Below are 14,800 nucleotides of genomic sequence, written 5' to 3' on the forward strand. Positions count from 1 at the left end.
CTACTACTACTAAAATGAGGCGGGTGGTGCGCCGTCAGATCTGGTAGGGGTGCACCGGGGGTATTCGCGGGCCTCACATGCACCCTAACACCTCTCCCTCCTCCGCAAAAGTCAAACCCGAAGAGACTATATGATAATACTCACTGTCGCTTAACCAACTCCCCCTTCCATTTTGTTGCCTTCACGTCCCCAGCACTCCGCGCGAATGCAGGTCTGATCTCGGGGAAGCCGAAGCTTCCGTACGCCGCCATGCTCGGCGGCCATCTGCTCCTGCCATGGCTTCTCGCTCTCGCCTTCGCCGCTCCGGCGGCGGCGGCGGCGGCGGCCTCGCTCGCTCGTCCCGGTGAGTCCCCTCCCTCCCTCCCTCCCTCTTCCTTGAGCTCTCTCGAGACCTTCGAGCTTGTTTGATCCCGCCGGACCGCTGGCGGTTCTCGCTCTGGCTGCGGCGGAGACGAGAGGGATTTTCTGAGCTCCGTTTCGATGGGTTCCGCGATGGCCGGGAGCTCGGTCTCGCGGGGAAATCGGTGCTTGCTTTGCTGGCTCGTTGTTTTTTGGGCTCCTTGAGCTGATCCTTTTGGAGTTGCGTTGAGTTGATTGGAGTGGAGTGGAGTGGAGTGGAGTGGTGTGTGTTTCGCTCCGATTTGCATGAACTGAATGAACGGTGGCGAGTGCGCTATTCCATCGGGGTTCGTTGACTTGAATGAGAGAGGACTACCGATCATACCAAGTCTTGACGACTTAGTGCGGATGTGTGGAGGAATCGCGGGTGAGTTTGCACGCGGTTGCTGGTTTTTTTGTTTTAAAGAGAAAAGCTGTTGCTGTCTTGCTCAGCTTCTTGGTAGAAGCATTTGGTTGATTTCAATTTTACTGCTTGGGTGGGGGCGTGCGTATGTTGAGCTCTGCGTTTCTCTTCTTATTCCTTCACAATTTTCTTTCCTTGTTTTTGATAGTCAATTTAGGGTCTTGGACTAATAAATCGTAGAATTTTCTGTTTTTAACTCTTTCTTTTTAATGTTTTGCTAAATGTACCTAAGTAACAACAGAATGCAAATAACGACTTCCTTGGCCAACCGGACAGAAGTACCGGGCATCAGGTCAAACTTCATTAATCTCTGGATTAAGAATTGCTGCACAAAAACTTATATTTGACTGTGATTCCCTCCGTGATAGAAGCGGTGTATTATGATATTAGCCTATTTTCTGATTTGTGATGAATTGCTATCCTGTTTCTCGTATGGCAGCACCGCTCGCAATGCGCATCAGCTGTGGAGCTCGTGAGGGTGTACACACGCCCCCGACCAATACTCTGTGGTTTAAGGATTTTGCATATACAGGAGGTATACCGGCTAATGCAACGAGACCAAGTTTTATAACTCCTCCGCTTAAAACCCTCCGTTACTTCCCTTTATCTGAAGGACCTGAAAATTGCTACAACATTAATGGCGTTCCGATCGGCCACTATTCCGTGAGGACCTTCTTTGGATTAGTTGTACAGCCTAGTTTTGACAATGAACCCCTGTTTGACATTTCTGTCGAAGGCACTCAGATTGGTTCTCTATCATCCGGGTGGACTGACCATGATGACCAAGTATTTGCTGAAGCCAGTGTATTCCTTGCTGATAACACTGCTTCTCTTTGCTTCCATAGCACTGGCCATGGGGATCCTGCAATTGTTTCGATTGAAATTCTACAAGTTAATGATAGGGCATATTATTTTGGACCCAACTGGGGTCGAGGGACGATTCTTAGAACAGTCAAAAGACTAAGTTGTGGCAATGGGAAGCCAAAATTTGATGCAGATTATAGTGGGGATCAGTGGGGTGGGGACAGGTTTTGGGATTCAGTTACAACATTCCGCTCTGGCTCTGACCGGGAGAGATCTACAGAAGAAAGCATTACGCAGACTTCACTTCCTCCAAATTATTATCCTGAAGGTCTCTATCAGACAGCAATTATTGGCACTGATCTGCTGCCAGATTTAGAATATACAATGGATGTGGACCCTAACAGCAACTACTCCGTCTGGTTACATTTTGCTGAAATAGATGCTTCAGTTACGGGAGCAGGACAAAGAGTTTTTGATGTTCTAATCAATGGTGATACCATTTTTCAAGGTGTAGACATAATAAAGAGGAGTGGGGATCGTTATGCCGCTCTAGTGTTGAATACTACTGTTCCCGTTAGTGGGAGGACTTTGACAATCAGATTGCTACCAAAAGAAGGCAACATTGCGATAATTAATGCCATCGAAGTCTTTGAAATCGTCATAGCTGAGTCAAAAACTTCAGTGGATGAAGGTACAATACAACCTTTCTCTGTTAAGATGACTATAAGCTTTTACTGCACTGGTAATCCTGTGTGCTTATCGTCTACTAGTTCAACCCTCATGGCTATGGCATCGAGTTTTGATTGAAGGCATGGTATAAGCTCATTGAGATTGCCTAATAGTACAACTGTATTGATATGAGGGTAAATGTGCGCTAGTTATTGCATGCTTTTGTGTTTGATTTGTCATGGTAACAGCCTGCTTGATTAATTTCTGGTTTAATGTATATTAGACGAGATGGAAGATAAGGCTATCTCAGCATTCTAGTGATACTTTACTGACTTAATGATTGAGTTTGGTGAGTCCCCTAATTCCTTTACTGACTTTACGAGATAATTTCTGTCAGTGATTGGCTGCTTTATTTTGCTGAAAACGCGCCCTTACACCATACACTATGCTTGTGTGCTTGCTGTGATGCGCTTCTTCTAAAATCTTTCTTTTGAACCAGACATGTCGTGCACATGCATGGGTGTCTCACCTTATCAAAAGTTGCAAATATCTGCATACGAAGCATCTATTTTGCTTGAGAATATGAGCAGGACGCTTGTGTTACAAACATCATTTCATGAAAGTTTGGTGGAGTGGCTATTGCTGAATGGTGTTACTTTTGACGTTCCTGATATGGTTTAGTGATGGACCATAGTTGTCATACATTCTGCAACATGCTGTTTTATTGTTCCTCTGCCGTTGTTCTCACTTTGGGCATCCAAGTTTTTGGCTGACGCGCACCGGAGTAAATGTACCCTGTCTTTCCTCTAGAATAATGGCAATTTAATTTACAAACTGAAACCACTGACCAGAATTTTTGAACAACTTGCCTGTAATACTCCTTTGGAAGTGTTCCCTGCTTATCTCCTCTGTTTTTTTTGTTGGATGGATGCTTGTCTCCTCTTTGGCTGAGTGACAGAAGATGTAGAAAAAAAATATGGAAGGGAAATTTTGAGCCTTTTTTAACTCTTAGCTTCTAATTTTTTAGTTAGGGCTCTACAGAGTCTGAAGGACGGATTGATGCTTCCTCTTCGATTTGGGTGGAATGGTGATCCATGTGTTCCCCAGCAACATCCATGGAGCGGCATTGACTGTCAATTTAACAGTACCCACAACAACTGGGTCATTGATGGACTGTAATGCATCTTACTTCTGTCCTGTGTATTCTTTATCTCATATTTGACATGCTAACATGATCTTTCATCAACTTGCTATCTTTTGGTTTTGTTGCCATTGGGACTTTGCGTTGATGTCACTGCTTTTGGGGAGTTGCAATAAAGGGTAAATGGAAGTGCTTGAGGGATCCAAAAGTAACTAGTATGCTGTGCTAAGAACTTTGTTTGCCAGCTTGTTGCTGCTAACCGAACTGTGAAAGGATAATTAGGATGCAATTGTTTGGTTCACATCTGTTGACATATATGATATTACTGCGTAAGAGTGTAGTGCAAGCACTTCTTTAGCTAGTTCCACTATAAACAAGTCCAAAATTTATCCATTTGATTTCTCATGTCATGCTTCTACCTCAGCAGCCTAGACCCATTCAACTGCATCCAGTTTGCTGCTTGCTTCGTCAGATCAATAATATTAATATGTTCCATTCGCGCATTGTGCTACTAAACTCTCGCCTTTCATCTCATTGTCCTAGACCCATTCGACTGTGTCCTCTTGCTGCTTGTCTCTTAGGCCTTTATCTCTATTCAGCTAACTTTCTCATCGAAATTTAATCTGGCAGTCAACATGCCTCTCGTGAGAGCATTTAAGTACTATTTTGGTCAGATTTCGAAAACAGAATGAATTACTGAATCGAATACTATTGCTGCCTTAACGAGGTAGCTCGAGGTAGCACGAAAAATGATTCAACTCCCTTTCTCCAATTATTCAATTTCATTTCCAAATCTTCCCGTTATTTGGCAACTAGCTTCTTTCCACATTGTCCAACCAAATGTCATAAACTTAAAACCTGGATCCCTGGCTGTATTGAAGTTTGACTCTTAACTTTCCTATTAAATGTTGCAAAACTTGTGCATATGGAGCAGGGTACATAGGTTTTTCCCCCTCTTTGAGCCTTGAGGCCACAATTTTCATCACCGCCAAACCGTTCACTTTTCGAGTTGCTCTTCATGCAACCATTGTTCTTCCTTGTCCGAATGAGAGGATTTGCAACCATAATTCCGAAACCTGTTGGCTTAGCATATCCCATCAGATTGTCAATATTGGCACAATGGCACCAGTCTTGTAGAAGTAAAGCTAAATCCTTCTGAGTTAGAATGTGCAAAGCGATGAATCATGAATTTGCAGGCATACTTTCTAGGAACTTGGAATAATTCATGTCAGATAGTTCTCAAGGTTAAAATCCACATCATATAGCATGGACACAATTACACTGTCACATTGTTTGCTATTAGAAGTTATTTTGCATCTCGTCATGCATTTAACTGACAGTTTGTATCGTCCAAAATATGGAGCTTTGGACACCATTGTAATTATTTATAGATATTCTATGTGAATTGGAGCATGTCTCAAGGCTGTCGTTATAACCAATCATTCGAACCAATTGTCTCCTCAAAATGAGGTTTTGTCGACCAGAAGCTATTACTTGTTTCCTCCCTCTGCTCACTCTCAGTCAGAAATGCATTCATTCATGAAAATTTAAAAGCATTGTAACTTTTAGAAGTGTGATTTTGCAATTAAACTAAAATAGACAGTAACTACGTTACTCTTAGGATGGTGACTAATTTTCAAAACGCATGGTGTAAAGTTTAATTATGCTATACAGAATGCAAAACATAATTGTCTTTTGTTGCAATCTTTGGCTGGGTAACTGCTTGCTGGGGTTACTGAATATGCTTCATTCTACTTTGTTAGTCCTTACTCTTGTTGTTTCAGTTATATTAAACTTTCCAGGAGACAGTTTTCTTTATCCAGATATTTATTTAGCTGAAACATTAACTTTGAAAGAAATATTTACAGGACTTTCTCTTGTTCTAGACGATGAATTCCATCATAGAAACTTTGGAAGGTTTAGCTAGGTTATATAATGACTCAGCTTTCTACTTGTACCTATGTTTGATCAGCGGGCTGGACAACCAGGGTTTGAGGGGTTTCTTGTCGCCAAATGTATCTGGATTGCAACATCTACAGAGCATGTAAGTGTCTAAAGATACTTCCCATGTCAAAATATTCACACTGTATCATCTACAAAGGAGATGCTTTGCTTTGGCTAAATAGTTTCCTTTGGATTGTTAAACTGCCATGTTCTATTGAGGGAATCAACTGTGAAACACTGACTCATTAGTTAGATAGTAACAATGTAAACCTAGGAGATGGCCCCATTTTGAAGTTTGAACATATGTTATTCATGTGCCGTAGTATTACCTCATAATTCCACATGAAAAAGATATGATTTAGACAGACGTCATCAGACTAATGCATCTCCATAGCTTTGTGTTTTATTGTTTTTGACATGAACTATTTCCAACTGGCATGTGCAGAAACTTGAGTGGAAACAGCATTCAAGGGCATATTCCGTCCTCTTTGGGTACAATAGCTAGCTTGGAGATATTGTGAGTAATTTCTAATGGAATTTAAAGCTTTTTTATGTTTTTAGCTGCCCTGATATTGACAATAATAAGTAAAATTCTCCATTATTAATGTGTTTTGCTGTTGAAAGAGCTCTTCTGGCACTGATCACCTGAAGCATTTTGAACTCTTGGCTGGTGCCTGCTCCAATGACCAAATTTAGGCTTTTTGGCAAATCTTTACCTGACTAATTTGGTCCTTCCATTGCTTTTGTATTGGCAAAATCAAAGGCAACCTGCCAGTTTTCTGAGCTGTTCTGTCTTAACTTCTCTGATTTTTATTTATTTATTTATTGTATACATTCCGCACTTACTCTCTGACAACATTGTCAGTGTGCGCAGTAAACCTGAAACCAGTTCAGCTTCTGACTAAACTGTTCTTGATCTTGAGCTACTTACGTTTTCCACTGGTAGATAGGAGTCATAGGCACCGTCTTACTATTTTTCACAGGGGATGGTAGTTGGATCCGGCAGCTCTCTTAGGGTTCCCTCATCTAGGATCCCTAGGGGAAGAGGATCAAATTGCCCCTTGCGAACAGCTTGATGCACTATCTTCCTTCAATCCTTTGAGTGAAATGTGGCAAAAGGAAAGAAAATCCATGGACCAACCCCATCGTCTCCACCTCGTAGGAACTACGAGATAACCCCAAAAATGCCTTCGGCATCCAAGGGTCGCAGACCGACCATAGAATCCTGTCCAATAAGTGGAATGCATCAGCGGTCCACTCTTAGGTCGAGCAGTAAGGGTTGGAGAAGGGCAATCCCCTCCGGTTTTTCGCTAATACCATTTCCTTCAAGATGAGAGATTTCAAGATGACACTTGTGACACAGAGAAAACAAGTGATAGTTCACAGATGCCAAATTCTGTTTGGACAAGTTGACAGAGAGCCAGATATCCACCATGATGATGGAGATATCAGAGAGATATCTTTCAAGAAGCAGGAGCATCCGGCAGGAAATTGACTTTTAGGACTCGTAGCATTGGCGGACACTATGCTGGACAAGGATTAGGAAACATTACGGGGTTTTCTTTTTATTGATAATCACCTCCAAATACACATGTTCATATTTGTTGGATCTTTCTTGATGGTCTCTCTCTCCCTCTTCCTCTCCTACTTGAAATGACGCTCTCAAATGTATAAATTGCTTAAAGATTCGATGGGTCCTTCAATTTTCTTGAACTAATGGATTTGTTGAAATTGATTGCACCCTGGTTTGATATTTTATGACGTAAATCCTAACTCTAAAAGATGCATTGCAGGGACCTCTCCTACAATTCCTTAAATGGATCGATTCCAGAAAGTCTTGGACAGTTAACATCCTTGACGAAACTGTATGAAAAAATTTTGGTTGACTTTGAAAGAAAAATGATCGGCATGATGTGACGTGACTCTAGTTTAATCCCCGTTGGCATGATGCAGGAATCTCAATGGGAATTTCTTATCAGGGCAAGTCCCTACAGCCCTAGGAGGCAGGCTTCTGCACGGAGCAAGCTTCAAGTATGCTCCAGGATTTTTTTTTATTTAGGCGCTCTATTAGCAGCAATTGCCCGACTTTATTCTGTTTATTTCGTGCGGTTGAGCTTTGCTGATTTACAGCTAAATGAGTTCCTTGGCTGCGAATTGTTACAGTTTCACTGACAATGCTGGTCTTTGCGGCATACCTGGCCTTCCCACGTGTGGTACCCACCTTTCAGCAGGTGCAAAGGTTGGCATTGCCTTCGGTGCCTGTGTGGCATTGCTACTCCTTGTCGTGTGTTCTGTGTGTTGGTGGAAAAGGCGCCAGAACATTCTCCGGGCTCAGCAGATCGCTGGTAAGCTTGTGAAGTGATAGAATTAACTTCGGTCATGTACTAGAACCTTAATGCTTTAATGAAGAACCAATCTGCGAAGCTATATGTTTCAAGAAGAATCTGACATGAATATAAAAATTCAGAGAATACCCTACTATGTATGAATGAATGATGTGGCCGCAATGCTTTTCCAGGGATTTTTTATGTGATAATAGAACCAGAATCGAAAGGGCCAAAGTTAGGGGGCAGAAGCGATAACTGAATGAGTTTATGCTCGATATAGAGTAAAATCGAGTTGACAATCATATTAGATCAGAATGGATCAAGATTCTTCTTTCCTTTAGGTAATCTTTGCTGCAATCTTGTTTGTTTTGCAGCAAGAGAAGCTCCCTATGCCAAAGCGAGGACACATTTTTCGCGCGACATCCAACTGGCAAGACATCATAACCACGGTCATGCTCGTTCCACTACCGAGAACGGGCCTAGCTTGCTCTCATGACAGGTTCCACGAATCTAGTACAGTCGAAGTCATCCATCTTACTGCTTGGACACACGGTGCCGGGGACATGAGCCAAGCATGACCGGTCAGTTGATTTGCCCTTGCTACTAGTGATTTTACAGCCGAGTAACAGGCAAGAGAGCTGATGTTTCGGAAAATTCTCGTTCCACCCCCTTTTTCCCCCTTTAGATTATAGGGAAAAGAAGCCAGAGATCTGTTATAGACGCTCATACCCATCCTAGGTTACACTATAACCAAAAAAGTGTCTGTAAATCATTCCAATTGTCCGTAAAATACCGGCAAATGAATGATCATAGTGTTCATCATCTCTGCATCCTTCCTGTAAATTGTTTACTCGAGCGCTGAACAGCGAAAGTACCACGAACACCTCACATACAACCGAAGCTGAAATCCCCAGCAGCTGCCCTCGAGTCATCGGGCTCGGGCTCGGGCTCTTTTTTGGCACTTCGGCTCAACATATGTGCACTGATATCTACACTTCTCCCACAGGTTCCACAGGGTACACTTCCAGTCAAATGACCCTGAAAGTATAGCACTCCTTCGCAATGAAGTAATACATATCCACATCTCAAACAGACCGTTCCATCTCTACACTTGACTCTACCATGGGTCGGTTCCTTTGCGCTCGGGCCCATCCATATCAACGCATGATCAGGTTTTTTTTCCACACGAGTTGGCAAAAAGGTAAATCAAAAGATCGTCGCGAGAGATAAAAACAGGAAAAAGAAGGAAGAGAAGTGGCACGGATAGACAAATGGTCCAAGCAGCATCCCACGCGCCCAGAAGCTGAACTAAGCGCCAAAAAACAAAAAATTATATATACATATTCGTTCACGTGAAGACTTGGTGTCGGGTAGCTGCAGGGTGCAGCCACCCACCCTCGTTCAGCAGCCGCAGCTGTACCTGTACGACCCAACCGCCTTTCCTCCTCTCACGTTCACACCCTTCCTCCTCCCAAACACTCCAAAAGAATTCGGACACAGACACACACCACGCAGTAGTAGGGGGGGGCCAAAAGACTTACCTACCTTCACTGACTCGGGAAGAGCTTCGCTTTGCTTGTAAAACTCGGCTCTTTTAGATCCCCTGGTTTTTTTGGTGGAGCCTCCCCTCCTTCGATTGAACCCTTCTGATATTCTAGCGTTGCAGAAAGCCGTAGGACCAGACAGAGCGCTGTGCTGCAGTATAGCCCCTCCCATTATATGAAACTTTGTGAAAAGATCATGGGGTCGGCACGCGAATTAAAAGTCAAAGTCGCTAATAATGCGAGGTTTCGAATGACGGGATCGGTCGAGATCGGGAAACCTCCCAGGGGAATAACGGGAGACGCGCTCTAGTAGCATGGTTTGTCATGTTCTCGAGAAATTTCGTATTTTCCATGAGATTCCTCTTGAAAAGCTACGTAGGATCAAAAAGATATGTCGCTTCAAAGAGTTGTCGGAGATGGGCACTTTGGAAGTTTTGCCCTCTTAAAGCCACTACTACTGGACGAATAACACGATTGGATTCGGCTTTCGCTCCGTTTCGGTTCATGATTGAACCCCGCCGCGTATTCAAACCGGCGGAAACTCTTCATTTCGGATTTCATCCGATTCGATTTTCACAAACGACCCCCGATATGCTCGCATTCGATTCATGACCAATAAATTACTGATGTTTTCAGCTTTACTCGAACGCTCACCTGAAAATTTCCAAATAAGTTTGTACCTCGGCTCATATTATATATATATATGACGACGGACGCGGACAAATTCCCGGGACCTTGCAAATTCCCACGCGATTCGATTTTTCTTTCCTTGTGGATTTTTTTTCCCCAGATGCCTCCGATGCTCACCCCCATTTGATTCAAATCCGATTCGTAGCTGAATTGCCGATATTTTCCGGCTTTTCTCGATTCACTTTTTTGTGAAGGGCAAAAAGAAACTCCAAAACCAGCTTTTTCATCAGCTCATTTGTTCCGTTGTGATGGAAAAGGAAACCGAGTCAAACACGCCACGCCAGCCCCCCCCGACTCCTGAAAAAATCATATATTATCGCAACACGAAGCTCAGGCAATTCCTTTCGAAATTTTTTTTTAAAAAAAAAAATAATAATTTAAAAAAACACAAAAAAAAGAAGGTCCCCACCAGCTTTGAGCTGTTTCCCGCAGGTCGGACACCACGTGTGCCCTCCAAGAACGCTCCACGTGGACCTGGGGGGTACGGGGATCGTCTCCTCCCTCCGGTAACGTGCGGCAGCTTCTCCCCCGCGACCGCCCACTCGCGTCCGGACACGTGTCCTCCGCCGCGGGAATAAAAAGTTCAGTCGCTTTTTTCTTCCTTTCTGTTTTTTGTTTGTTTGTTTGTTTGTGCGTTTGGAGTTTCGAGGGGGGGGGGGGGGTGAAATTTTTGGCAGGCGCCGCTCAGACAGCGCCGTACGAGAGCGGATAGGGCTGGCGTCAGCGGGGACGCGCGACGCCGTGGGGGTGAGCTTTAGTCACGGCGCGACCCCCGCTCCCCCGCCTCCTCCGCCGCCGCCCGACCCCCTCCCACGTCTACTCCGGCGGCGGCGGCGGCGGCGGCTCTCCCCTGAGGCTGCGCTCCAGCACCCGCCCCCCTCCCCCGCCCTACCCTACTCTTGCCCTACTATAAAATTACAAAAATGATTCCCGATTTTAGTTTTGAAAACATAAAAGAGTCCTCGTTTTTAAATGAGTAAAAATTACACTTGATCGCCAAAATATAATCACTTGCCAATTTTACTTCATGTGTCTTGCATCATTCCGTGTCTCTTATTTGGCGATCCTTTCTTTTTCTTTTTTTCTACGGATGCTATGTTGATGCGCGAAACGAATCCGGCGATGGAAAACATGATGAGGGAGACAAGGATATTGCACGATAATAACGGCCATTCTCTCGTCGTGAAGATGTTCTCGACCCGATGAAGTTTAAAAAGCATCATTTCCTTCACTGCTACGCGCAATGAATGAGGAGTTTGCTTTAATTACATCTGACCCAGTTGACAATACAATCATCATACCTGTTGTTACAGCTATGATCTTAATTATCCGTTTGTTGCGGCCGGAAAAGCTCACGAAAATAGTAAGGATTGTGTGAGGTTTGACTTCACTTTCTAGTCGATATAAGGGTAACATACTTGATTCCATGAGTAAATTGGGCTATATATCCACAATACTAGGAAGGAAAATACCTATCCAAAAGAAAAAAAAGACGATAATAGAATATAAAAAGGAGAGAAAATAGGAAAATGGAAAAGTCTTTTGTGTGTATAAAAGCGAAATGTTGGGCGAGCGGCCGTCGATTACGGGGCGACTCATCAACGCTGTGTAGTCCCCCCACGAACACTCTCTCTCTCTCTCATCGGAAACGCTCGCTCACCGAGACAATGTCGTCGTCGTCGTCAGCGACCGCGGGCGGCGGCGGCGGCGGCGGCGGCGGCGGCGAGATCCACTACAGGGGAGTGAGGAAGAGGCCGTGGGGCCGGTACGCGGCGGAGATACGCGACCCGTGGAAGAAGACCCGCGTCTGGCTCGGCACCTTCGACACACCCGAGGAGGCCGCCCTCGCCTACGACGGCGCCGCCCGCTCCCTCCGCGGCTCCAAGGCCAAGACCAACTTCCCCCTTCCTCCTCCTCCTCCTCACCACCACCACCTCTCCCTCGGTCCCCCTCCTCCCGACGCCTGGCACTACTCCCGGGTCGCCCTCGGCGAGTTCTTGCACACCGGGGTCCTCAGGGACGTGAGATTCGAGCCCGACGGCGACGAGGGCCTGGCTGCGCGCGAGGAAGCGGCGGCGGCGGCGTTGGTTGGCCGCGGAGGCGCTCCGGAGGCCGACGGCAACGGGACGGCGGCGTTGCTGGGGATGGCGGGTCGCGGGCTTCCCATTGATCTGAACAAACCGCCGCCATTTTGGATGTAGTCGAGCTAGGCCCTCTTCCTTTTCCTTTCAAGTTCTTCCTTCCTTTTGGGGATCTGCCGAGGGAGCTAGAGAGAAGCAAGAACAGTCCCCAGCAGCAAGAAGAAGAAGAAGAAGAAGAAGCAGAAGAAGAGATAATGGTGTAAATATATCTATTTTTGTTCCCAGTTTTCTTCATCAAAAAGCTCTGAGATTTTCTTCCCTTATCTGTCATCGTTGCTGTTCGATGATGCCTCCACAGAACGACTCATCTATCGTTCGATCATCCTCTTCTTCTTCTTCGTCAGTTCGCTACAGAAAAACTCGCTGTAGAAAATGGTTCGGATCGGTCATGATACGAGTTCAGAGAAGATGGTGCAGCGTTTCTTCCTCTTTTGACTGCGCATTTCTTCACGAGTTTCTATTAACACGGGACTTCTTGGATAATGATAAAGTACAATCTCATTATATAAAAATATATATTTTATAATACATATTTATATTTATATTTGTTGTTCATAAAATATAATTCGCGATGCCTGGCTGTCACGTGTGTGGGAGTAAAATACTAAAATTTCCTAATCCGGGAGAATTACGTATTATCCTCCTGAATTTTTATTTTGTTACGACCGTTAATCCTCGGTAGGATATTCTCAGCTCGCTAATTTTAAAAGGTAAATCTACATTTTTATATCATTGTTTTAAGGAAGCCTATCTGTTTTTATTTTTCATTGGTTCTTCGGGAAATGAAGAGATTAGGAAAAGAGTGGAAAATAAACGAACTAAAATATCCATATCGGGATAGATAAATATCGAAAGTCTTAAAAGGAAAAAAAAATGTTGAAGATCGATGATGTGTTGATAGGACTAATACGTGTTTTTAGAAAAAGAAACCCAACTATGTGAAATGTAAAACAAAGGCCTTAATAATAAAAAGGTTAAATAACAGAAGTTTATTATGCATTTTAAAATGGTTAATTAATGCAAAACCAAAAAAGATTGATCGATAAAAATAGGTAAAAAAAGTCAGATTAACTTCAGCTAACCATTTTCTTTTATGAGTCGAGGATATCATTTTTTATAATTTTTTTAAATTGTCTTTTACATTAATTAAAACTTTAAATATCAATAATGAGTAACCGATTTTGTCATTTGACCTTTCTATTATCGAGGGCTTTTCCCTTTCATATATATCTTATTTACTTCTATTAAAGTGGCTACATTTATCAAATCTTAACAAATTTTTATTGTTTTCCCATTATTGGTACCTTATTTAGTTTATTTTTTCCATGTTCTATGTTTTCACTTTTTACAACAATTAAAGGGTAAAGAGAGATTTCTTTTATAAAGAAATGGGATAAAATACACTTTTCCACCTTAATAGTCACGTGCATTGCATATATGCTACTTGAAAAAACAACGAAGGGCTAATAGTTGTAACAAAATGAAAGTTCGATGGGGTATTGCATCACAATTGAAAGTTCGGGGTTAATCATGTATTACCCCAAAATTCATGGAAGTTTTGTGTAACTTCCCCTTATAATTACTATTGGCGTTCTTTTGAGGCTAAAGCACTTTCTTTTCAGATCATTATCAACCCATAACATTATTTGTCTAGTTGCCCTTCAAGACACTCGGTACCTCACTCGATAGCGGCGGTGATGGGATTTTTTTTTTATGGTCAGATGGCGGTGAAAGGATGACTCGTATATCTTGAGTGATTTTACCTTATTACTGCCGACACATGACAGGCGATAATGCGGCTAACTTATCTATCATGATTGGTTTTATCTTATTTTCCAACATTAAGTTACTAACGTTTATAGTACCCGCGCAATGAGAAAATTCCATAAGGACATCATTTGGAATATCAGGCCAAACTTGATGAACAATTACCATAATCTATTTTTTAAAGGGCTAAAAACGCAATTAATTTATAGGAATGTCTTATATTTTCTCACCTGATCGTTAAACCTGCTCACGCACGGCTCTCAACAAAAGATGACTTTAAGATAATTGATAAAGCAAATTGGCATACTTTTTTTTTCTAAAAAACTTTTATTTGCAAACTGCCCATTCGTTTTCATCGAAAATTGCGTCATTATTCAAGGAGACAAGTAAAAAAGCAAAATTCAAAAGGAATCAAAGTGAAAGGACTATCGACTCTGTTTGGTACCTAAAGATGAGACAATCGGAATAACATAAAAGGATTCAAAATATATTATACGAAATAAAAAAAGGGAATTAATTTAAAAATTATCCATTTGTGGTATTGAATTTTGTTCTTTCAAATTGTTATATACGACTGCAAATTAGGTTACTCAACTTAACCACATCAATTTTTCTTTTTGACCACAAAGTTACCAAACCCCTAATTATTTAATGGCCCAATTCTCTAAAAAAGAAACCTCAATTTTGGGTCCAATCTCAATTCTGCTCAAAACGTTTTTCTTCTGTCTTTAAAAAAAGTCTAAAACTTTTATTTTAATCTCAAATCTACTCATACATCCAAAATTCTCCGCTAGTTTCTTCAAAATTACAAACGTTAAATCCAATTCGAGTTATATCATCAGAACTTATGCTTTCATCAAAACCCTATAGTATCCCTGATATTGATAATCTTGAAGAAAGTAGTAGCAATTTTTGGACGCATGAGTAAATTTGAGACTTTAGTGAAAGTTTGAGACTTTTTTTAGACATAG

General features: G+C 42.6%; 2 protein-coding genes across 2 annotated transcripts; both read left to right on the forward strand.

Annotated features, from left to right (window-relative positions):
• The first annotated feature begins 154 nt into the window (after window positions 1-154).
• Window positions 155-8,507, forward strand: LOC115686634 (receptor-like protein 4). Its single transcript, XM_030611993.2, has 9 exons — window positions 155-343; window positions 1,242-2,297; window positions 3,303-3,450; window positions 5,389-5,460; window positions 5,806-5,877; window positions 7,154-7,225; window positions 7,314-7,391; window positions 7,524-7,705; window positions 8,062-8,507. The coding sequence occupies exons 1-9, from the start codon at window positions 250-252 to the stop codon at window positions 8,181-8,183; spliced, it is 1,896 nt and encodes a 631-aa protein (XP_030467853.2). The 5' UTR covers window positions 155-249; the 3' UTR covers window positions 8,184-8,507.
• A 2,994-nt stretch (window positions 8,508-11,501) lies between these two features.
• On the forward strand, window positions 11,502-12,325 carry LOC115686647 (ethylene-responsive transcription factor 12-like). Its single transcript, XM_030612013.2, has one exon. It carries the CDS (start codon window positions 11,589-11,591, stop codon window positions 12,120-12,122), a length of 534 nt encoding a protein of 177 aa, XP_030467873.2. The 5' UTR covers window positions 11,502-11,588; the 3' UTR covers window positions 12,123-12,325.
• The last annotated feature ends 2,475 nt before the right edge of the window (window positions 12,326-14,800 follow it).

This window comes from Syzygium oleosum, unplaced genomic scaffold, assembly GCF_021117445.2.
Source record: "Syzygium oleosum isolate NSW1041296 unplaced genomic scaffold, Sole_v2.1 Sole_v2.18, whole genome shotgun sequence".
NCBI lineage: Eukaryota > Viridiplantae > Streptophyta > Magnoliopsida > Myrtales > Myrtaceae > Syzygium > Syzygium oleosum.

Bases quoted from the DNA above. Each gene is read 5' to 3' on its own strand.
- LOC115686634 (XM_030611993.2), top strand. From the start codon at position 250: ATGCTCGGCGGCCATCTGCTCCTGCCATGGCTTCTCGCTCTCGCCTTC. The intron at 5,878-7,153 runs GTGAGTAATTTC...GATGCATTGCAG, and splicing joins ATAGCTAGCTTGGAGATATT to GGACCTCTCCTACAATTCCT. The intron at 7,706-8,061 runs GTAAGCTTGTGA...TTTGTTTTGCAG, and splicing joins CCGGGCTCAGCAGATCGCTG to CAAGAGAAGCTCCCTATGCC.
- LOC115686647 (XM_030612013.2), top strand. From the start codon at position 11,589: ATGTCGTCGTCGTCGTCAGCGACCGCGGGCGGCGGCGGCGGCGGCGGC.